We start from the raw sequence: 25,509 nt of genomic DNA, 5'->3' as shown, positions 1-25,509 counted from the left end.
ATATATATATATATATATATATATATATATATATATATATATATATATATATATATATATAGGAAAAGGAGCCAGGTGCTAAGAAACTTTATAAAACGGATGTGCTCAATCTTGGAAAAGCTACCGAAGTCAGGTTGCTATTACCTGAAGGAAAATGATGCAGGGGTGCCGCTTCACCCTAATGTGCTAACGCACGTCTCGGAATCTTCAGTCCATTCCAGGAGAGCCCCGTCCCAGCACTCACCACGCGTTACCGAGGGTCTGCTCTGTGGAAGGCACTGTGGGGGCAGCAGAGAAAGGTGGGTCCCCTTCTCACAAGCAGCTATGAGGCCATCGCAGGGAGTCCAGATGTGCAAAACATAATGTGTCACACCAGAACAAGCGACATGCGTTGGAATTACAGAGAAGAGGCCACAGACATTGTTGGGACGAGAGACCTGGCAATGACTCATGGAAGGCGGGACATGTGGGTTAGGTTTCTGAGTGCGGGCAGTGGCCGCCACAGACAGCACCAGGAACAGCAACGCAGGAGGAGGCCGAGCATCTGCGGAGGCCCAGGCGGCGGCCTTTGAAGAGCAGAGCGCAAGGAGGGAGGCAGCGGGTGGAAAGGCTCGAGCTGGAGGGTGCGCCCCGAGGGCCCTGCAGAGGGGGCCGAGCACAGGGCTGGCTCCTGTGCTCGGCAGCAGTGCCCACACCCACCGTCCTTCTCTTTCTGTAGAACAAGGCAGGGCCTACGCCACGTTTGCTGCACTTGAGGGGCATCGGTAAGTTAGTGTCCTCCCGGGAAGAAGGATTTAAATTTGGTCGACACTGGAAAATGATGAAAATGAGGAAGGATGACTCAGACAGCATGGAGGGGGTGGAGGATGGGGCGGGGCCGGCTGAGCCTCCCTGTTCCGTGGCATTGACCCTCCAGGACCCAGGCACTGGGAAACGGTGGTGCTTCCTGCCTTGTAGGAAAGAGGCAATGAACACATGGGCAGGAAAAAAGGAAAAAGCAGCACGGGAGGGAGAGTAAGTGACAGAACCAAGGCACGTGGCGGCATCATGCCGCCAAGGACGTGGGGAAGGGCTGGGCTGGGCAAAGAGAGGAAGGTGAAGAGGGTGGGCATGGGGAGATTTCAAGAAGGATGGAGAGAAGCCAGGGAAACTAAAGGTGGACGAAACACCTCGATTCTCTTCAAATCAGACGCAGAAGGCTGCTTAGAACGCGGGTCATTTAGTCTGTCTCATGATTATCATCAACATGATGACACCATGTCCAGCTGCTCTAGTCACCTGAGAACTAATACTCTGTCAGTCCCAACTTTCTAGCTTTTAGAGATCTCTAGTTCTTTGAAACATATGCTGTGTAGTCTGAACAAAGACACTGGCTAGTTAAAACGTGATGAACAGTTGCTTCTACACCGCTAGTCTTAGGCAGCATCCAATCCAACATGGAAACCCATCTGAGTCGCTTCCATTTCCAAAGTTCCTTATGAAAAGCAGGCAATCTGAAGGCCTCCATACGGCCCACCTTATATGCTTACGGATTTATTTTGGTCTCTTCCATTCCATACACCTGTTTCTGTTCTTTGAAACAGATGAAAATGGTGAAGCATAATCGTAAGAGATTCTGGCCAGGCTCCAAAGAAGCACTTTGCTCTCCCCGAGGCCTGCAATCCAGGGCACTGTTCTCCGGTTGTGCTGCATCCGGGCCTTCGGTCCAGACCTACGGCCCGAGAGTGGAGCCCAGGAAACGCCATTTGTAACGCGTCTCCCAGATGACTCAGGCTCGCTCAGGGTGAGTCCAGTAACTGGTTTAGTGCCAGCTCCCGCCAAGCGGGAGAAGAGAGATCTGTGCTCTCTGATTAAACCCCTTCCACCCTCATATGTGCAGATGGACACACGGGAATGAAGGCAGCATGCCATCTGGGAGAAGCTGAGTTTCACGTGAGGAATTCTGGCCCCATCTTTGTCTGGATCTGCCCACTTGCAGCTCTGAGTCACTGAAACCTTGCTACATAGAATAAAGAAAGAGTTCATTTTCCTCCTTAAGCTACTGCATATTTTCTAATATGTTGTATTATACATATGTATGGTTTATAATTTAAAAAAAATTTTCACTTAAGTAAACGTCAGAAACATCTCTGACAGCAGGGCCAAAGACGCCAGCCACGTGACGTTTTTCTCAGGATCTCTAACTCCGGCCATATTATTCATTTTCTCAGAACACTAGTACAGGTTTGGACCTGACCTGCAAATAGTTCATTTACTCAACACGCCAAACTTCAGGATGGGAGCTGTGGAAACAAAACTGAAGAAAGTTTGTTCTCAGCCCTCCAGGGACTCAAAACGGCCCTGATAAAGAAATGAGTGAAATTAAGCAGGTGACTCATTAGTGAACGATTAAACTTCAGATCTGCTGAGCAGGGGAGACGCAGGGAAGTGCTGTGCACCTGGCTCATAAGCCGCTTTCTTTCCCACAGCAGAGCGTCTGGGACCCAGCAGCCCCACCACGTCACAGTGCTGGTGACCTCAACTACCTATTTCCAGAACTAATCACACCTGTTTCCACAGCACTGGTCAGTTTGTGTGGAAAGGGGTCTGATGGAGGCAGGTCCTGAATTTCACTATTATCCAAATCAATTCTAACAGTAACAATAAAAATAATTCACATTTATTGAGCACCTACTATGTGCCAGGCACATGAAATGTCCTAGGCACTTTACAGATGTTAGCAAATTCAAACCTCACAGTAACCCTAAGATGGATACTACCATCACCCTCATCTTACAGATAAAGAAACTATGCCCAGACGAAAACTGGCCCAGGTCACCCAGCTGAAAAGTGGAGGCGATTCTGAACCCATTCGCCTAACCACTTCAAGTGCTGTCTCTATAGAAACATAACACACATTAATAGTCAATTATTTTAAACTGGGTGTGCCCACAGCAGGTACTTTCCATTTATGTGAAGATTCAAGCTTTCCAAAGTGATCTTACACTTCTCATGCAGTCTGCCCAGTACCAACATACAGCAGTGACTGGTGCCTCCATTACTAAATGGGGAAACTGAGGCTAAGTGACCTGCCACCCCTGAGGTTATTTAGAAGCAGAGCTGTAACTCAAACCCAGGTGTCCCGATTCCATATCTCACACACTTTCTAGTGCATAACACAAATGCAGAAAAAGGGGAACCAGTGGTGCCCCAAAATAGCATCATGTGTTTTTAAGGATTTTAAAGTGAGATCTAAGCATCTAACCTTAGATCAACTGATCCCCTTGCGAGGGTCAGGTTCAGCAACACAGCAATGACCATTCATTCACGACACAGACTGGTCAATGTGACAGTTTTCTCCATCTGACCACTCCTCAGCCATAGATTCTCACATACAATTAGATTTTAACGTAAGAATACCACGAATCTACTCGCCTCGACCACAGAACACAGAAAAGCTCTCCTAACAATGCTCCATCTTGCTGTCCTCTGGAAGCTCAGCTTCTGCCTGGTCCCAGGACACCTCTCCTTAAAGTGTTTTCTCCTCCTTCGGACCCTAACTATCCTAAAACATTCACCTCTCCTACCAGCATTCGCACATTTAAGGGGTCCGTTTTATGGAAGCCCTGACAAGTGGAAATACAGCTGAACATTTTCGGAATGGAAAAACCAAATTCTGTTCTGTCTAGCCAATGTCCTATCACACCATTTATATGCACAGAACCAGATAACAGTGTGATAAAAACAGCACGTTACAGTCAATTTATTTTATGAATTGAATCTTTTGTGCAGGGATTTTCAAAATGGTTGTAACCTGAAAGTTAAAAAGCAACAGCAAAAACTCTAAATTAAGTTCTTAATAATCAGGTTGAAAGGGGGAAAACATCTTTGGTTTCTGTAAATGCCAGGCCATTTACTTCATGCTTCAAATGTTGCTTTTAAATCACCAAATACCAAAACTTTAGTTCTATACATTACTATGTTCCATAGAAAGCTCCTGATAACCAACATACTGAGTTTCGTTTTAAATAAAAGGCTAGAAGTGCAGATGTAGAAGAATCAAGATTTCTCTTAAATTTTTCTCAACACGTACACAAGGGTTCAAGAGAGACGGACTGGAGATGTAAACGTAAAGCAACACGGCTTCCAGAGCAAACACAGGAACACCCTCCGGCTCTGGGGCTGGGCCGGGGTTGCCCAAGCGCAAGTTACTGACATTCTGGCCCGGCCACTGCTTGCTGTGAGGCCGTCCTGTGAGTGCGGTCCAGCAGCACCCCTGACCCCGCGGTGACAGCCAAAACTGTTTCCGTCCCGAGGAGCAAATTGCTTTGGTTGAGAACCCCTCAGCCAGGCAAAGAGTTCTTTAAAAGGACACAAAAAACGTCATCTTTAAAAAAACAAAAGTGATTAATTAGATTTCATTAAAACTAATTCATTTAATTCATTAAAATTAAACTTCATTAACATGAAGAACTTGTATTCCACAAATGATATCATTAAGAAAGCGAGTAGGCAAGCCACAGACTGGGAGGAGATAGTCACAAAACATGTCTTATCAAAGACACACATCCAGAAGGAAGCACCAAATTATACGTGGGCAATGGAAGGGGAGGAGGGCGGCGGTTACCAACGTTTATAGTCTGTTTGCGGTGATGAAAAAGCTCTGGAGATAGATGGTGGTGGTGATGGTTGTAAAACATTCTAAATGTAACTAATGCCACTGAATTATATACTTAAAAATGGTCAAAATGGCAAATTTTATGTTACATACTTTACCACAACTAAAAACTTAATAATATACTCTCCCCCAAGTACATGCTGAAGTTTGAAAACTTATTATAAAAAATGTAAACTATACCATTAATCATTTTATGTTGATTATATGTTTAAAAGATAATCTTTGGGCGTACTAAGTTGAATATAGTACAATTCTGTTTTAAGTGAGTAGAAGACCTGATTGGACACGCCCCTGAAGAGGATATCCAAGTAGCTAACAAGCAAATGAAGACACGCTCAAGACTGTCAGTCATCAGAGAACGGAAGTCAGAGCTACCAGGCACCTGGGATACCCAAAGGAATGTCTCACAGGCCGAGTGTGGAGAGCAACTCAAATGTTCACATAAATTGGTCCGGCCACTTTGGAAAACGGGTTATTGACGGCTACTGAAGCTGCACAGGTGACTGCCCAATACCCCAGTAATTCTCCCAGGAGAATACCCAGAAGGAGAGAAGGCCTATGTCCCCGGGAGGACAGACACAGGCTCACTCACAGCTGCTTTGTTTATAAGAGCCCAAAGCGGGGCACACCAAAATGCCCGCCAGGGGCAGGATGGGCTGCGGTATGTGCACCTAGTGGGGAACCAGACGGCAATTACAAAGAGAATAAACTGCTCCACTGGCAACGTGGATGAATGTCACAGGTGTCGTTACACTGAGCAAAAGGCAGAGGCCGACGAGTCCACACTGCACAGCTCTACCTATAGGAAGCTCATCAACAGGCAGGAGTAACCTGTGGTGACAGAGTCCGCAGAGAGGTCCCCTCTTGAAAAGGGGGGTGGGTACCGACTGGGAAAGGAGACTGGGAGCTTCCTGGGGTGCTAGAAATGTGCCACAGCTTGGTCTTGGTGGTGGTTACTTGGGATAAGAACTAATCTATAGTTAACACATGTGGACTTTACATCTGTAAGTTAAATCTCAATTTAAAAAAAAGTAAAAGTCAACAGGTGTCAACAACCCAAGCTGCTCACCTACTACAGGGGGTTACTAAATGTTCCCTACCTTTTTTGCCTATTGTATAATTACTCTATTAATATTGGCCATTTTAGAGATTAACTGATACAGTCAAAAGCCTATTATTACTGTGATATAATTCATCAGAAGATATTATTTTTACCTTTTTCTATTACTTGCCATATATAATGTCTGGAGAGACTGAAGATAAATCTTACAAAAACAGTTCATAATTTGTAATGTTTGGGAGCTATTACTGATCTCTAGCTAAGCCTTTAAAGTATAGCCGTATTTTTTATGTGGCAAACTCTTAAATCACTTCACTCTCTCCTGTCTCTGAGGTTCTCTTAGCAGCTTTTGCCTAGAATTTTGGTAATTGATCTTATATCAACTTGTGAAATCCTTCTATTCGGATGGCTTCCTGTCATCTAGCTTTCCCCATGTGTCTAATTTCCCCAACCAGCTTGGGCACCGGGACTGAGGGAGACAGGGCTCGGCCTGCACCGTTTCACCCCAGGCGCCTTGAACGTGACGCTCTCTCCACAGTGCAGTGAACCGGGAGGAACTCTCAGGTCATCTTGTTCAGTTCACACCTTATCTGAAAATCACCTCTCCAGGACCCCTGACTGGCAGTGACAGGTAGCTTCTTTTTTAAAAAAAAACATGCACATGTAAAATGCTCTGTATCTAAAGCCATCTTTCCTTCCACTTCTCACCTAGCCTCACACTCCTGTAGGCGAAAAACAGGAAGGGAAACGGGGCAGGTTTCTCTTCTCTTATAACGTGGAAAGTGAGGCTGAGAGTGCGTGAGTGATGTGTCCATGGTCACAAAACGAGCTACTTCCAGGGGCTCGGACTCCAGGGCGCAGCTGTCTAGCCATCGGTCTTCCCGCTACGCCTCCTGCCTTCCAGATGCTTCCTGTCCAGTGTGTCCTTCCAGGGTCAGAGAGCTTTCTGAGTGAAGAGGCTTCGTCTACACAGGAAGTCTCCTCCTCAGCCCTTCATCACCCAGAAATCTGACCGCAGGTCTTCACCTCTATCCCGACCAAAGCGTCAGGCAGGACAGGGACAGGGCCAGTAAGGCGGCCTGCACACGGGCCCACGGAGGCCTCGCCACAGCCTGGCGCCATCTGCTAACTACCCACATTCAGACGGCACTTTTTCCCAGCACTGGGATGAGCGCCTCTCTGAGGTTAAACACCCCCTTTAAATTAAAAAGAGAAACAAGTCAGTGAGGTTGGCCTGGGATGACTTTTTCTTCATGCAAGTTTGATGTGGTTCACTGTCAAGTTCTTACGGTGCTTTTAATTCCTAGAGCAGCCTCCGCGAAGGCAGTGCCCACCCACACCTCAAAAGAAAATCCAGAATTGTGGCGATAAGTGCTGACACTGTGAACTCGGCTGCAACCTTCTCCTGGCCCCACACAGCAGTTGTAGTTCTCACCCCGGAACTGACGACAGAGTTCTAGCTCCGTGCCGGCACCCCCTGGTCTGGCACCTGAACAACGCAGGCTGACCCCTGCCTTCGTGGTGCTTCCATTGTAGCAGGTCCCCTAGAACACCAGCCACTGCTTAAAACATTTCACCAGCTTGTGCTGAAATACAAATCGGATTGACGGAGCAGCAGGTACTCAATAAATGTTTATGGAATGAGTGGCCAGCTGCCTTGGTTACAAGATGAAGTCAGAATGATACAGTGGAGAAGGTACTTCAGATCCAGGCACGAATTTAAGTTCTGCTGTACCAATGACTAGGTATGCATTTAAGTCCTGGGACAGACAGACCAGGAAAGAGGCCTCCGTTTCCTCACCTGTCGAATAACAATATGGCCGACAGGACTACTGTGAGGATTGGATGGAATTGTCCTTAATGTATATCATGGCACCGAGGAACGTGCCACCACACGCTAGTTCTGTTCCCTCCCTTCCAGCCTGTCTGTCCCCACCCTCACTGCCTCTCATCACCAGGCACACCAGCTCCAGCCACAATGAGCCCTCTGCCCTCCAGGGGGCAAACTCCTGGGCCTCATTCAGAGTCAGTTGCCATCCCCACCTCTGGGAAGCCCTTCCTGACTTCCTGACTCCCCGCTCCGTTCCCTTTCTTCTGGGCTAGTTTCCTCCAATTGCTACTGTATCACCTACTGGATTTGGTTTTCCACTAGACTGAAAGCTTGAAAACAGACGCCGCGTTGTTAGCTCGCTGCCGTCCGGGCACCGAACAATGTTCCCTGACGTATGAGTGGGGATAGCACGCTCGCTGCCAAAGCGGAAGGCCTAGATGCAGCGAGACCGCTGTGTGGCTGCGCGGGGGAGGGGAGGTGTGCACGCACGTGTGGGGAGGGGAAGGGGGGGTATTTGCACGCACGTGTGTGTGATGGAGACTGGCTCTCCCCAGTGGATCTTTCTCAGTTTGGGAATGCTGTTCCGAAGTCCTCCACACATCCTGGTCCAACACCGCACTGACTCAAGGAAACGCATCTCACACCTACATTAATATTCACTGACACACTTCCTGTCACGGCGCTGCCCCCACTCAGGTGACGAAGCGTCAGCATTCAGACACAGCAGCTGTATCTAGGTTGTCCCTCAGGTTAGCCTACTTGCTCATTAACGGAAGCCAATGTCCTTCTGGTTCTAGGAACCATGGCCACTAACTCACTTAAGACTAATAAAAAGACCACATGAGAGCAAGGACTTCAAAGCCGATGGGAACAGTTCTGATGTAAACGCTGCCAAATAAAAACTGGCTTATTAATTTTAAACGACTTCACAGCATTTAAGGGAAAACATGAGACTGACACAAAGATTTTAAAACTCATTAGAGTCGGTCTTGAAATCACTGATATATTTAAATTGAAAGCTGCCCGTCTGACAGCTTTTCATTCAGACACGCTATTGTGTGTGTCACTATGGTTAAGGTTGGGCGAGCACTTCCATTAAAGCCTTCACTTTCACAAGCTTATAATTTCACAATAAAAATTTGCTCCGGGCTTGACTTTTGCATACAAAAGATTTCTGCTTGAAATATATATTCCAAAGTACAAAATAAGCCTGTCTGGACTGAAAACTCAGATACAAGATTACTTTTGGTGTGTCTTAGGTTAGAATAAGCTAGAAATTTAGGATTGAAAATTTCCTTTCTAAAGCATAATGGCGGGAACCAGAAAAAGGTTGGTAAAGTCAGTTAAGGAGCAAGGGGGACAAGATAAATTTAAAACCAATTTATTCCAGAAGCCTGAAAACCATCCTTACTACTCCCAAACTCTTTACATTCAGCTTGTCACCAGATACTGTCAATTCTACCTTAAAGTACTTCTCAAATTCCTCAGGCTATCTGGACTTCAGGCCTGCCTAGTGGGAGGTTATCTTTAAACAAGGAGGTAAACCCAGGTCAATCTGATGGTGGGCTCCCATGGCTCCTGGTCACACTCAGGACAGAAATCCAGGGCCTGCTGGAGGCCTAAGGGCTGGCTCCCGCCCCATTTTTGGCCCCCTCCTCTCCCTCGCCAGCTCCCACACCCTCCATCCCAGTTCTCTGTCTTCCTCCTGACTGTACAACCCATCCAGGAACTCTCCTTCCCGACCCCGCTGAAGGGTGCAGGTCCGCCTTCTGGATCTTGATGTTAACAGCATGCTTTACGTTTTAAAAACACATTTATACCCCTCGATAAGCGAGGCAGGGTAGGCTGTAACTGTGGGCACTGACACTCAGGGAGTTTGAGCCGCTCGAGCAGGTGTCACAGAACAGAGCTGCTAAGGTCCCAGCTGCTCCATCCCACCCCCGCCTGAGCCCCAGAGCCACACACGTCCCAGAGGGATGCCCATGTCAGACCCATGGAGCTGGTCCCACAAATCTGCAGTGACTTCCCTCCGTTCCAGGGGCTCGCTCTGTCTCTGCTGGGCTTCGGCTGTCTCTTCCTGCCGCTCTATATCTGCCCCGTTCGCCCCAACTCCAAACCCTTGCTGACACTACTCCCCTCAACCAGACAAGTTTGCCTTTCAAGTCCCAACTCAGGTACCACTGGACACCCCAGGCATCACAGAGCTCAGAGAACAAACACTGCCTCAGTTTACCATTTTTTGCTTTCAACATTTCCTGCCAACTGTTCTTCTCCCATCTCTACTATGACCGTCTAGAGGGCAAGGACCTCATATTACTTTCCTATCTCCTTGTACCACCTACCGCTGAACTGGAAGAGAAGCAGCCTTCAGTAAAACTCCATTCTCATCAGAGAAGATTTTAAATAGGTAGTTATTTGACTTAATAAAAAAAGAACACTGTTACTGTTTTTTCCTGATGTGATGGACTGGGTGAAAAAAACCAGTATGCATGCTGTGTTTTCAACTACTGATTTTTGGAACTCACTTTTTCTTTAGAGCTGAAAATATAAGGTGGATTTGTGAAAGGACAGAACTACCCAAATCATAACATCTGATAAAGCTCGAGGACTAAAGGACACAGGTGGGCCTAAAAGTGACAGCTCCAAAACCATAACTCAGGTCTCAAGTGCAGTAACCACAGAGCATTTGGCTCCAGTCATATGTGAGGTGGAGCCAGCCAGTGACTTCGAGGAGGACAGCCGGGGACAGGGTCAGGGGTAGACATTCAGATGTCCACACAGCCACAGGCAGAGGGGCAATTCACTGGCGCGACATAAAGTATAAACAAATGAAGGACGAAGCAGTTGTCAGGGACTGATGCTTTAGGAGAGAAAGAAAGCAAGGTAAGAGGGTAGAGTGCCGGGCGCGTCTCTGAGACACGGAGCAGTGGCCCAGGGAACGCCCACAAATGACCTCTCAGGCCCTTCAGTCAGGGAGACAAGAGGCAAGACCCCGTTCACCTGGGCCAGGCTACCCCCTCTGAGCTTCAGTTTTCTTACCTCCTAAGTGGATGAGAGTGACATCCCCGTGCCACAAGCTGAGGATGAACTGCTGGGATGGACATGAACGCAGCTCGTAACTATAAGGCCTTAAACAAGCGGTTCTCAACCTTCCTAATGCCGCGTCCCCTTAATACAATTCCTCATGTTGTGGTGACCCCCAACCATACAATTATTTTCATTGCTACTCTGTAACTGTAATTTTGTTACTGTTATGAATCATAATGTTAATATCTTTTTGTTTTCAGATGGTCTTAGGCGACCCCTGTGAAAGGGTCATTCGACCCCCAAAGGGGTCGCGACCCACAGGTTGAGAACCGCTGCCTTAAACAAACGTAGGTCCTCACTTAATCAACGTGATACCATCGTCGTCTCCAAATGCCGCTTCTCCCATTTAAAAACAAGCCAAAAACCCTCCTCAAGCTTCTCCGCTGAAAGCGCTCTTCCTTCTCTGAACTCTCATGTTTTTTCCTCTGTGCCCTTAAATATCACTTTTTACTGAACTAATTAAACATGCCCAGAATGTAAGCTTCTGGTTAATTTTGTGAGCCATCGATTCCAAGCAGGTGCATCCTGCAGAAAAGGTGTTTGCTGAGTGAACGCTTCAGTCAGAGAGCAGATGGGGGCGGGACAGGACTCATGACAGATGATGAAATCTACTCTTTCGCTCTAAAAGTTGGAAAAAAAGCGATGAGATGGAAGTTCTAAGGGGCATATTTTGCCTCCATATATGGAGTGGCTCCCTAACCAGTCTCCTCACACCGGGAAGGGCTTCCTTGCAAAACCAGGCTGTAAGCAGGGAGCACGGTTTGGCAGAGACCAGGGGAGGGTCGCGGAAGTGGTCTGGGCCGACCCTGCTGGGCCTGGGGCAAGGCTGGCACCTGTGTGCTAGGCCTGCACAGGTATCACTTCTTTATTCCCACAGCCCGGCCAGCAGGCACCCCAGTCTCCTTTCTACAGATAAGGGAACTCAGACTCCATCATAACCTGCCCAGATTTACCCAGGAGGCACCAGGTTCAGCCCAAGGAGCTGTTCCTGCCTCCACAGTCCACTGCACCCCACAAAAACATGGACAGAAAAGTCAAGGCTGGCAGGCAGGGTACAGTGTGAACAGCAGGACGGAGCTAGAAGAACTGCTATTAACAAGGCTGCTTTTGAAACTATTATATTTACACAAGCACTTTTTTGGATATATACCCAGCGGAGACTTATTGCTGTAATGAATTTCCATGATGGTAAACAATGTGGTCCACCTGTAGTGAGCTGTAAGCCCAGCAGGGCTAGAGCGAAGGACCAAATATTCAAATCAGAGTGTCAGGCAGTGTCAATCCCAGGTGCGGTTAACAAGCGATGCAAACGTGGAAAGCAAGTAGCCACGGTGAATACTGAGAGCCTCCAATGCAAGGAAACCAGGAAGGCTGGAGTGGCAGTTGTGTCCGAGCCACGGCACCTTTAAAGGAACGGCAACACGCCACCCTGGCCTGCCTGGGACGACTCACTAAGCTCCTACTTCTGGTAAAGCAATCCTTCTCGTGAGCTCACCAGACAGTCTACAGGTTCGCTCAAGTTCACCCAAGGTTAAGCTCAATCCACTCTTCCACTTGGCATTAAAATGCAGCAGAGTATAAAGTGCCAACTGTGCCTCCACATTCAGCTGCTGATTAAAATTATATATTAATAATGTAATCATCGATGTTACAAAGGTTCTTCTGTCACGATTTCCTTTTCATACTTCTGTAACAAATGTTTTCTTCCTTGAGAATAGATGACAAACACAAAGAGTGAGCATGGGATGACTGCGGCCTATGCCGTGAAGACCCTAAGAAATTACGAAACAGTCCTGCAGGCAGGTGAGAGAATTTGGCATCACCACCAACAACCAACATGAGTGGTTACAAATGTGTTAACTCGGAAGAATGTTCTCAGAAGGGCGCTTAGCCAAGGTCTCAAAAATATAAGCAAGTTCCCTCTTTGGCATACAAAAAATAAAACCCCAAAACAAAAATAAAACTCCAAATCATGGCCCATAGGATAGGGAATTTACTCACCAAATACAGACCTTAGAGGGACTAGGGCAGGGGGATGGGAGGGTTGGGAGGAGCAGCAGTTTTCAAGAAAGGCTTTTTTGAAGCTTCTTTTGTCTCTAAACTTGTGGGGATTTTCACAAAAAGTCCTACTGATTAGACTTGTGGGAAAGACCACGCACGGACTGGTGAAGCGGGGGCGGGAGGGACAGACAAGCGACTGTGAAAAGGTTGGGGCTGTGGGGACAGAGGGAAACAGCACACATTCTCTAGGGAGGGCCGGGTCTGGCTTCAACCCTGAGTCGCCATCAGCAGCTCTGGTCAGCTTTCTCGCCCTCAGCTGTCACCTCATTTCTTTACTCCTGTAAAAAGGGGGGATGCCCAACTTTGGGGTAACGACGAGGCCTGAAGGAGCCTCGTCAAGCCCCTCGGCCCACCTTTGGCACGTAGGGGCGTCTGTTCGATAAACACCATCAGAGGAGTGAGGCCCCATCTGACCTCTGCTTCCACTTCTCCAGACACGAATTCAGCTACCACCGACCAGCGCCTGGTCGTGGAGGTTTCTTCTGAAACTACTTTGGTTAATTCTGTCTCAGATTCCTCCTCACTCTAAGGATAAAGAAGAGCAAGTTCTCACAGTGCTTGGCACACAGCAGGCATGGCCCTAAATGCTACCCGCTTCCTGAGTCCTAGCACCAGGAGCGCACAGGTAAGACACTCCCTTAGGTGTCTGCCGTCCCCACGTAGGTGCTTCACTAACATGCACACGCCTGGTGGGATGTAAAGTAGGCGATGAGGGACAACCTGTGTGTGCTACTTTGTTGGACATCTTTCCTAACTCTGAGTAGCAAAGTCGGAAGTTTTTCTAAAGGGGTCCAGGACCCCAAATCAGGTCATGAAATGAGAAAGGGAGGAAAGCTGTGGTTCACCAGGAGGGATCTCAGGGAGAAGTCGGTAGGAGTGACAAGGACAGGAGACGGGCGTGTCACCAGCAAACTCAGCAGATTGGAGATCCCAGAATCTGTACCTGAAAAAGTCCTAGGGGACTCAGAGCACGGGGCTACCCAGCCTGCCCCTGGTACAGACACCCTCAGTACCCAAGACAGGACTATGGCCACCGACAAGGCGTCAGACATGGCATCCCCAACCAGAACCATGAATACAGAGAAAAAGTGTTTCATTTCTTTAGTCCCCCAAAGGCTGCTAAAACAAACGCTGGAAGAAACAAAGAACTCTAGATTCCCAGAAGGTGAGGTCTGAATCTATCTGAATTACTGTCAAAGCAAGTGATCACAGTAAAAAACACACACACACACACACAAATCAGATTTTTTAAATGACATAGCTGCAGCCTATGTTTATGAAAACAATGAAAATCAGATACACATTTAGGATAATTGACAAAATCAGAAACCTTAAATTAAGGACAACACTCATGCATTTAACACAAATTAACAATGGTCAAGGTCAGCTATCGGGAACAAGCAAGGACGCAGGGCAGGGAGTTTCAGCAAGATAGCCAGAGGCTCACAAAGATTATAAGGAGCTGGAATCCCTCCAAAGATGTGCAAGTCTGGACTGATTCGCCTCAATCCTGGTGTTCTCTCATGTTTTATATCATTAAAAGTCACATCGGTAAGGATGATAAGAGAGAGGACCACCAGCTTCATCACCGCTTTGGGGGCAACCACGGGCCTTAAGGCTTCTTCCAAGAGTGAACAGCTCCCCTCAGTACAGCTGAGACTAAGGCTGGACAGGAGGGCTTTTGTTCAGGGGCTGGAAGAAACCGCCAGCAGGAGGACCCCATGCAGGCTTGTGAGACAGACCCAAGAGCGCAGGCCTCGCACGCAGCAAGCCATGCCAGCTTTCTGTAAAGTAACAACCCAAGACAGATTTAAACAAGACTGTTCTGCCCCTAAAACCTAACCACATCTTTGTCCCCCGGTTAAGACTCAAACAGCCTCAGAGATGGACTGGCTCAGCCGGCCTGTGGCTAGCTTGGGCTGCGGTCTAGCTGACCTGCTCTGAAGCCAGCCCAGGAGTGCGCCTTGGACCACCTGCTCCACAGCTCAGATTCCTATTTGCAAAGGGAGGACCTCCCTCACCAGGTGGCTGGAAGGATTAGAGCAGCATCAGGGAGGGTCACTCTGACCAGTTGGGCAGGTGGCATGGGATGCCTCTGGTTCCCTCCGATGTGCCCAGGAGCCACTCCCAGCCACCTTAACCCTCACTTGTCAGTCCCACAGGGACCTGGCGTCACGGAAAAAGGCCCCCGGCCAATTCAGGTGAACAACTTGCAAACAGAAATCCTTCTTTCCCTCCTCCATCCTGGAATCTCTACCCAGTTCCTGTTATCACAATCCAAGGAGTTATCCTGGATTCACTGCTCGTGAATCTCAATACCTCCAGCCTACTCGATCGGCCTTCTCTTACCCTCACCATCACCTGACTCTGTCCCTTCCCTCTTCGCTCCTGCAGCAATTCATGCCCCTCACCCCTCAGTCAGTGGACGTGACACTGCCATGAAGTTGGCTGAGAACAAAAATGTCACATATGGAACACATTTGCCTCCAGGGAAAAATTTAAATGGGAGTGAGGTCAAGAGAATGGTATCTAGGAAGCAGTGTCCACAGCCATGCTCTCAACTTTGTACTGTGTTTGCAACATTTTTGTAAGTCTAAAAAATGATTTCAAAATCAAAAAACAAATCTCTGCATCCCCACAGATACTAATCCCTATCCCCAGGTGTGGTACCCCACACTTGAGAGATGCTCAGTAAATATTAGTTGAATTAATAAACAATCAAGAGGACACAATGGGTTAAAAACAGAAAGAAGATGGTAAATCCAAGGTCAGGAGGAGGTGGTTTATCTGAGAAGGGAGACTCTTAACACAGGTTCTAGGTGGAGCGGAAGGGCCAGCGGAGTGGGAAGGCTGACTCCAGAGAGCCCCATGCCACCTGGGAGGGGCAACGTGGAGTACGAGCAGTGCACACACTGGGAAGTGCCTGGGCATAGCCTCTGCCACCAGAGAGGAAGTCATACGCGCACACGTGTGTGCAGCTCAAGTAAACGCACCCACACCCGTCTGCAAATGGCTTCAGGTGCTGATATACAGTGCCCGAGAGTTTAAGGGTGGCGGGATCTTTAAAGAAGCTGATGCCCTAGTGCCCAGAGGTTTTTACTCTAATGTGATGCTCTTTCCTGAAGGCCTTGTGTATGATCCGATTTCTATGTGTAGACGTGTGTTAGGAAAACGCAGGCTAAATCTACTCTCTGGCAATCACATCTCGTGCTACCCTTGTGTGGCTCTGTCACAAGGAGAACATGAAACATGGGAGAAGCGACTGTTTGTATTCAGTCACTACTGCCACAAGATGCCAAGAACCAAAAGTGACCTCTTCCTCTAGCTCTGGGCGGCCCTGTTTTCAGCAAGTTATGAGCATGGCTGCTCGAATCTTCTGGCTAGGTAGGACAAGCTGCCTATTCAAGGAAGGCAGCCTCCGTCCCGAAGCGTCAGGCAGGAAATTTAAGAGCTGCGGCAATGGGTGCGTGCCTTGAAGCCAGTTCACAGCACAAGTGAGTTTCTCCATCTCCATCTCCCTGCACCTCGCCAACTGTTTGATCGACCCCAAAGGGGGATGAAAGGAAGGGGGGACAAATCACTTACATGATGACATCAATGGAAAAACAGTAATATTACAGATATGCCCCTGTTCTCCTAAACCCTGGACACTCACGTTTACTTCAAAGAGCGTCATGCTCAAGCTCAACAACACAGGAAGGCATGTGTGTCGCCAAGGCAGCTCTTAGCCTCAGGACAGCTGGCAGTCCACACCGCAGTGCCGGGTCCATTAGACGGAAATACCGGTGTAGCGGCTTATTCACAGGATCTATAAGATTCTTTTTCATTGACATGGATGCGAAATGTTTGGACGATCCTTCACCCATGTCAAATCAAATCCAACCTGATATAATTGGCTTGTTTCACACATTTACGCTACTTCAAAGTTGGGTTTAAGCCAAATCCTACTTTTCCAGTGATTTCTAAACAAAACTGGCCATCTACTTCCAGGGGAAACATCTACCTTGAAGCTAAACTTTGGAATGTCCTGATCTGCTGAGAGTATTTTTATAGGTTTAAAAATGTGAGACAGTTTAAATGCCACTGAACTGCCTTCCACCATTAATGCTCTCCTTCCCTGGTGTCCTTTTCACAAATCGACAGAAGTGTCACCACCACTTAGGGCTGTCAATCCACACAAGCCTTTCCCAGCATTTGGCTGAGCTACATTTCTAAATTTCGCTTCCAGAGTTTGGGTGCTGACATTCAATCATTAAGCTGCAGTATGAAGTTTCACCAGCAGGTGCTGTATCTTAACACAGGTCCAGGAAGTCCTCAGGTAATGTTGATGAGTTCTGCAGCTTTAAGCAAAACGACATACAACAAAACCAATTTTACTGTAGGCGAGTTGATACAAACAAGAGTAAGCTCCTCCAGCATTTCATTAACATTATAATGAAAGGACACCGAACCAAAGGATGTTATGCCAGGACCTGGGGATGCTCTCCAAATTCCTTGTGTTTGAGGCTTATGGTTACATATGATCATCTGCTGAACACCTAAAGGACATACCATATACTGAACGTCTCAAGAAGGATACAGTGTAAATACGATGTAAAAAACATAAAAGACCAGGAAGCCCAAGCCATGAGGACCAGCAGAGGCTCTGAAAAACTGTTTTACACAACTTGGAAAGCAAGTTAAAGACAGAAAGTAATTTGAACTAACAAGTGGCCACACTAAAAGGTCCTTGACCAAGGAAACATGCTGAGAAGAAAGAACAAAGGAAATAATTTTTCTAGTTTTTAGGCAACAACAACCAGAGAGAGAGAAAGAGAAACATTAAAATAAAAAATGCGAGTGGCGTGTTGAGTTGGGAGCTGGCTTGGGAGGCCAGCTCTGAGCGGCAGGGCCCCGGTTCGGATCCCACATAGGGGCCAGTGACACTGCCCTCTACAGCTAAGATGCTGAACAACAGCTCAACCTGGAGCTGGGCTGCCGTGAGTTGCCGGTGACGGTGTAGGCTGCAGCCCCTGCTGCAGTGGGCTGCCGGTGTGAGCTGCCAGGAGCCGCCGTGAGCGGCCGTCCAGAGGCCGGCGACCAATCTGCCTCACCTGGGAAGAGCACGATGATGGTGCCAACTTGGGCCAGTGAAGCAACATCCTCCACAACTAGACTGAAGAACAAAACGACAGCAACTTGTCTGTTCCCCTCCCCCAATTCCCCAATAAAAACTTTTAAAAAAACAAAAAATGCAATGCAATAAAATCTACCGAAAAGAATTCATAATTACCAGAAATCAGTACTAGTACTACTTTTCTTCTAGAATAAAAATTCTAAAGCCTGAAGCAGGCTGTGAGACTGAATGGACCCTGATACTTCAGTGCATGTGGGATCACCACCACAGACACAGGGACCCGAATCATGCTTGCTGTCACATCACTGGTGCTCCAGGGGACAGTGGACAAGAGACCCTCAAGCCAGCCATCAACACAGAATAACAACAATTGGTTTCAGTTCAGATGCATAGCTTGGTGCAGACCCCAGGAAGATTATTTTAAATGGGAAGTCATAACTAAAAACAGCCAACTGAGTTCTGGAATTTGATCCCCCCCCCACCCCCCCAATGGTATGCAAGTGTTTGTGATGTAGGACACACGTGCATTTCTCTGGGAAAAGGGTTCCCCTGACCCTGAAAAAGGTTAAGACCACAATGCCCCTCAAAAAAAGAATCAAACTGAGGGCAGAGGTCACTGTAATGAAAATGTTAAATATGAACTGATGTAATGGACTCTCCCCATCCCTGAATGACAATGCACTGATGAAGTGACCTACTGACAGAGCAAAGACCCATCGGATCCTGGAAAAGCAGGAGCGATACACAGTTTGGTACTGAGGTAAGAAAACACGGCACTTATAAAACGGCCATAGTAAGATGCTAACACTCGTGTTTCCTCGGGGTTATTACTGAAAGCATCTATAAGCGATGAGAACATTATAAAACCAGAGAAACAGCCAGGCTCAAAATACGATGTTCGGAAAGATAACTTTTGCTTAAATCTGTGTTTTTTTGTCCTGAGTCCTCAGGCAGGAATCTTCTACTCCAGCCTACAACTTCCTAGTTGTCACCCAGCACATCTCATGGTGACACTAAATCACTGATTAAAAACTTTTCTATGAAAGCTCATTATGATGGATTTTCAGTTGGTAATGATTCCTTTCTGCCGCCTTTTCTGCTAATGTTAAGTGATAGTCCCGTTTCCTCCGTCACTGACCACACCCACGCTGACCACGGCAGGGTCGCAGCATCCACTACATGAGAAGTGGGGCTGTTCCCACTGGAATGGGGGTTCCCCAGCGAACCCAGGGGCATGTGGGGTCACAGGAAAGATGGGACAGTTTACCTACAATGCCAATCAGACTTGACAGGACGTCATTTAACAAGATTTTAAAACTAGAGCAAACATAAACATTTGCATGAATTTTTAAGATTTATGAACATGAGACCAAAACACACCAACAGCAGCAACACAAACATGAGACTTCGAAGCTATTCTGAGCTTATGATGGGTCACTTTGGGTTTAGTCCCTAGTCGTGCAAGAACAGTCTCCGTTATCCTCGGCCACTCAGTGTTTCTCAGTACAAAAGGTTAAGAAATGTGAACATAAGGTACTACAGGGATGAGGGAGAAGAGATTAAAAACAACAAACAACAAAACAAGCAAACAACAGGGACTGAAGGATGGAAACACAAAACGGCAACATAACCCAAGCATGTCTGTACTGAGTCCTACTGTACTGACGGCCTCACGTAGGGCAACTCATTTCATCCACTCAGCAACCCTGTGAGTCAGGCGCTGAATTACCCCATTTTACAGACACAAGAACGAAAGCATAGAGACTGCCCAAAAGGACAGCGCTCCAAGCGGTGCCGTGGGGGCTCAAACCCGGCAGGCCGGCCCCAGGGCCCGCCCTCTCAACTGCCACCACACTGCCTGGCCGAGGTGGCTTCAGCCACCATGTCCTCGTTTCCATAGGAAGCTGTCCTCTTGTTGACCATGGGCCCCAAGGCCTCATTCACAACCTCATAGACACTTTTACTTAGGATAAATTAAAACTGATGAATATACAGTACACTTTAAAAAAAACAAAGAAATCAGCATTATAATTAGTGAATTAATTGTCAACATTTTACTGCTAATATATATAAGAACCCCCAAATAGACCTTCAGTTTCTTGGAAAATTTATACACAGAGCACTTTTTGTATTAGATAATTTTGTAGCTTTTAAATTTTTATTGTACTTTGCTGTTTTCAGAAAAACTTAGAGACTTTCATAGCTTAGGAATAACTGCTGCTTCTATTAATATGGACACTGATGAAGTCAATACATTTGAACCATATTTCAGTGATTTTTCTATAAAAATGGAAACACATTTTCATGTGTAGAAAGCAAAATGTTTAAGCATCCTTAACCAATTGTCAAGTGGAACACCTGTGTCATCCATCTCCCTCTCCTCCCACCCTGACACACAGGCCGTACCCAGCGGCTCACCTGAATGACCTTATAGAAGTAGGCGTACTGCCGAGCCGTGTTCTTATACTGGCTGAAGACATCGTGGATGGCTTGTGTGGACTGAAGGTACCGAACTTCGTCTTCCCCAAAGTAGAGAGGCGTATCGTACTCGCTGGGGAGGGTCTGAATGTAGGGCTGCCAGAAGGAGTTAGGGTCGGCGCGCTCACACAGCAGATGAAAGGCCAGTGTGATATTCCCCATGGCTTGAAGAATTCGGTCTTGAGAATACAAGGGCCCTGAAGTAACCCAAAAGTTAACAGCGTAAGTTCCACCAACATGTTTAAGAAGCATGCATTCAAAATAAATATTAAAGTTATGGAAATGCCCGAAAAGTCTTGTAACACTTCACTTAAAGTAATGCGAATCTTTTGTTTGGACACTCTTCTATTATGCCAGATTACAAGCATGGAAACACTTAATGTGGATTTCGGGGGATAGTTTGCTAGTTGAGAAAACAACCAAATATGGTCCTTAGCGCCACAAAATGCCATTTTATATATTTTTGTCATTTGCACTTGGCTTTAAAAAGTCAGAAATCGTTCTCACCCAAAACTGAATTTTTAGCAGATTCAACAGTCATTAGTAATTTCCGTGGAACCCATAAAAATAACTCTTCTGCCTAGGAGGAAAAAAAAAGAAAACAGCAGAATCATCAAAACACATCACAGTCCTCAATCCAACAGTGTCTGCGGTCGGGAGCCCCACCACACGTGAAACACAACTTACGGCTGCAGGGAAGCACTTCCCTCTAATGACCAAATACATTTTCAATGTCAGCATTTATAATATGGTTAAGTGAGTGGAAGCTGGTTTAAAATCCTATTTCCAGTAGAAAAACTATATATACTGAGAGACAATCAAAAAAGGGACTTCCAGGGCCGGACGAGTGGCTCAGTTGGTTAAGAGCGTGAGCTCTGAGCAACAGGGCCGCCGGTTGGATTCCCACAGGACCAGTGACGCTGCACCCGAGCTGAGTTGCCGCGGAGCTGCCAATGGGCGGGCAGATGGCTCAGTGGTTAGAGCGGGCGCTCTTAGCAACAAGGATGCCAGTTCGACTCCCGCATGGGATGGTGACTATGCCCACCCGCAACTAAGACTGAACACGGCACCTTGAGCTGAACGGCTGCGAGCTGCCAATGGGCAGGTAGATGGCGACTGGACTTGGAGCTGAGCTAGCTGCGCCCTCCACAGCCAAGACTAAAGGACAACAACTTGGCTGTTCCCCTTCCCCAATTCTCAACACTGGTTCCCTTCCCCAATTCTCCAATAAAAAAATCTTTAAAAAAAAAAGGGACTTCCAACTTTAATTTGAAAGAAGTATAACTTAGGGTGGACCACAAAGGTGTTTATTTTAGTCTCTGCTGTACTTATATTTCTAAGTTCTAAATAACAAAATTTCTACCTCCAACAGAACCCTACTCTGTCCATGTGAACTGCTCTGCACGCTACTGCGTGTTTGAAGCTAGAGAACGGTCCTTCTTCTCCACGCTTGTCTTTAAAAACAGTTACCACCAAAGCACAAGGCCCTAAGACAGGCTGTGGTTTCCTCATTTTTCCCCCAAAGTATTATCTCCTATCTTGGCAATAAGAGAGGCTTTTTCTCAGTACGTTCTGTATGTGTATTTACATTACTTGTAGTACCTTGATTGTGGTGATGTATCACGGGTGTATCACATGTTTAAACTCATCAAATGTACATATTAAACATGTGCAATGATATGCGCTATCCTCAATAAAGCCTTAAAAAGCCCACGCACGCAGTGAAGACAAACCACAGCTAGGATGCTTTGGGCAGCATGCACACTGATGACGCGGTCCGTCTGATGCAAGAGGAGAACGTGTGACCCCGTTTCCTCTTGCCTTTTACCCACGTCCACCTACTATGTGAACTGTTTCTGCATGTCCTGTTCCTTACTATAGGTTATAAGCATCATGGAGCTGGATTTTTTTTGAAAGTCAGGTATAAAAACAAGCAGAGTTCTGCTGACATACTAGATATTTAATAGGCATCTAATAAACCAGTGTATGGTTTATTAGTGTAACTACAACTGGCCAAAAACGTTGCTGGGAGTTTGAGAGGCCTACTAAATAACACCCATTTCCTCCACCCAAGTTCTGAAGCAATTCAGAGAGACAGAGTCGACAACAGATGGTCACCCAAAATATCACCTACTGAATCCCAGAATTAGACGGACTCTCCCACCTAGTTACAGGCGGAACTGGAGCCCCACAGGCCTCCCCACGTGTGACCTGCCCCTGGAAAACTTAGAGGGTGCAGAGGACACAGCACAATGAATGCACCTGTGCAGCCAGCTCCCACCAAGAGAAAGGCCAACCCCAGTTCCTTCTTCCCCAAATGATTAAACAGATTAAGTTCCGCCTTCTTTCTAGGAGAGGCACAAGTGAGAGGCTGAGAGAGGCTGCTGCCCCCTCCATCTGGAGGGAAGGACCAGAGCGGAGAAAAAGCATCTGTCCCTCAGCAGATGTGTGTGTTCCCTCCTTTCCTATCACCTCTGGTTTGCCATCTCAGCAGTGGTGCCTCCCATCACTCAGTCCTCCATCCAGAAACCTGGTGGCATCCTCAACGCTGCCCGGCCCCCACCCACCCCACACCCAGGTTACCACAGGCCCTGGGTGCGCTCCCTGCAAACCACCAGAGCCCACATCCTGTCTGTATTTAAATCAGAATCCTGTGAGGCAGTCTATGGTCCTTAAGAGAGGCCCAGAAATGGGAACCGCCTGCCCCGCGCCCCCCATGACTCCCAGGAGGAGGAGCTGGGAGGGGCTGCCTGGAACACGGGGTTGGTTAGGTGGCTGCTGCAGCAGGAGAGGGACTGCTGGCTGCACACTGCCTGCCTGCCTGCCTGCCGAAAGGAGCGGAGCCCAAGGCGCCTGTCTGCACGTGCTGTGCCCTCTGCACGACACCACAACCCAGACACACAGGCCTCCCAGACCAGCAGGCTATAAACTCACCTTGATGTCTCTTGTTGCTCTCAAACCAAAGCCCTCTTCTTTGAAGTTAACCATTTCAAAACCCTCGACAGAAGCTCCATTTTCAGAGGCCCATTTCATTAGGTCAGGAAAGTAATCTTCTCTTTTTCCATCAAAAGTAACAGACAGACCTGTATCGATCCACATTTCAGGAAACAAGAGCTGCTTTTACGACATAGATCATTCACGCAACCTCCAGGAAATGAAGCACAGAGTGTAACTGACATAGGAAATGCTAATAACACTCCAATCTTGAAAAAACTCAAAACTAATCACCAGATAGTCAGAGTACATACCTTAACTGGTGACAGGGAAGAGAGCTTACTCTTCACTTACTGAGAACGGAGGAGATCTCTAACTTTAGCATCAGCTGTATTTAACAGTCTGTACTCAGAAGACACACAGGATACACAAAACTTTTTCTGCCCCATTTTTGGTGTGTCGGGATTAGCACAGTCTACATTTAGTGCCAATAAACACATCATAAAGGAGCCTGTCACCATCTGGGCTTTGAGACCATCTAACCCAAAGGCTGCATGTCTGTAGATGTTTGTGGGAGAGCAATAAAGCTAGTACTTCAGGGAGCAAATAAAAAACCCTCTCTGACTCACTTTCATGACAATAAATAAACAGGGAGTCTAAGAGGCTTCCCTCAACCTTTTAAACGCAGGCTCCTTACGATGTTTTCTCCTCCGCCTTCCCGTGGCCCTGAATACCAATCCTTGCTTTTTGTGCTTTCCAGGGCAAAAACAATAGGTACACTGAATAGGCTTTCTCCACTGACACTTGGCCCCTCGCCAATGTGGCCGAGAATCATCCCGACGTCTACTGAACACACCCGGAAAAACGCAGCTCGGAAATAAAAGTGCATCTCTTATTTAATGAAAATGTGTTTAAGCTCATGGTAAATCCTGACAAAACATTAACCAATCAGTAAATACTTGTGTGTTGACCACACACAGCTTTATGGATTGACCTCAAACCCTAAAGGGAACACAGTATGGAAAAACAGAATTAAATATGTACTTCATAAAATAAAGATAAAGAAACCGTGTACCATTTTAGCCCCCAGAAACACGCATTTCCCCCGCAGAGCTCCACAGTTACCCCTCCCGCAGCAGGCTAAGCCTCTCAGAAACGGGGGGCCCCTGAGACACCCGGGGCAATCTCTCTCCCGACCTAGCAGCCCCTTCCACAGCCTCGCAGAGGCATGAAAGACACGGAGCCCAAGACGAACTCCCGAAACCTTTCTGACTTATGCAAGCCTCGACATGACTTTCTTAAACTAGTGTTAGCATTGTAGAAAACATACCTTTCTGTTTTTTTCGTATTTTCTCGACCAGAGACCGGATCTGTACGTATTCTTCCCATTCCTTTCCCGGGCCAGGGGCAGGACTACTGCATTCTGTAACACAAAAGCCACACACACATTTCTTTCTTTCCGCTTAACCTGGTAGTCTTCAGAAGAATGAGGGTTTGGGTTTTGTTGTTGCTGTTGGTTTATTTTTAAAGGACAAAGATACTACAGCCATGATGAGAAACGTGAGAAGTGTAAGTCAGCTATACTTTTCAAGGCATATAAACCCTTTGAAACCATTCAAACGCCACATGTTAACTGCAGCCCCAGTACCTAGCATGGGCACCCCGTTTCCATCTGCCTTATTCCTGCTGCTGCTACTCAGTCCTCAGGTCATACTTGCAAACAGGAAAACCTAAAGAGCTGTGCTAACATGCAAAACGCTGCCCTGAAAACTCTTCTAGGTGGTAAGAGAAGGTGACACTGGAAGTTAACTTTTCTTTCCAGTTAAACCCGTAACAATGGCTCTCTAAGGGAACCATCAATATGGACATAAGGACAATCAGTCAACAAACATGTCACATCCACGTGTAAGGCATGATGTTAAGCACGCTGGGGAGTCACAGAAAGGGGCGGCACAGTCATGGCTAAAAAGGAAGCTGGGGCTCCACTGCAGGGCAGCACCGGTGCTCCGGAGGCCACACACCCGGCACCCAGCCGGCAGCAGCTCTTTCCTCTGGAACAGCTCTTAGCTTCAAGAGAGAGCCCTTCCCACGCTCTGCCAAACCTCTCGGCCCACTCTTCTCCAAGGACCGGAGTCTATGTGGCAAGTAACCACTGATGACCAACCAGGTAGACGCTGACTCAGAACCATTAAGGCTGACCAGCCTTCCTTCCTTCTTCCAGCAGCAAACACTGACTGAGGCCCTGGAATACGTGAAGACAGTGCCTGTCCTCAAGCTGCTGAGGC

General features: G+C 47.3%; 1 protein-coding gene across 3 annotated transcripts in view; it reads right to left on the bottom strand.

Moving 5' to 3' along the window:
* Positions 1-25,509, bottom strand: part of SETD3 (SET domain containing 3, actin N3(tau)-histidine methyltransferase) — a 64,560-nt gene that overhangs the window by 28,008 nt on the left and 11,043 nt on the right. For all 3 annotated transcript variants that reach the window (XM_019639270.1, XM_019639269.1, XM_019639268.1), the window contains 4 exons: positions 24,555-24,647; positions 23,225-23,373; positions 20,798-20,870; positions 20,231-20,487 (listed from right to left, as the gene is read on the bottom strand). In XM_019639270.1, coding sequence (XP_019494815.1) covers positions 20,231-20,487; positions 20,798-20,870; positions 23,225-23,373; positions 24,555-24,647 — 572 coding nt within the window. The remainder of the gene's footprint in view (positions 1-20,230; positions 20,488-20,797; positions 20,871-23,224; positions 23,374-24,554; positions 24,648-25,509) is intronic.

The sequence above is a fragment of the Hipposideros armiger genome, unplaced genomic scaffold, assembly GCF_001890085.2.
Source record: "Hipposideros armiger isolate ML-2016 unplaced genomic scaffold, ASM189008v1 scaffold_43, whole genome shotgun sequence".
Taxonomy (NCBI): Eukaryota; Metazoa; Chordata; class Mammalia; order Chiroptera; family Hipposideridae; genus Hipposideros; species Hipposideros armiger.
Note: the sequence above shows the minus strand (reverse complement) of the source record. Positions and strands in the feature narration are given on the sequence as shown.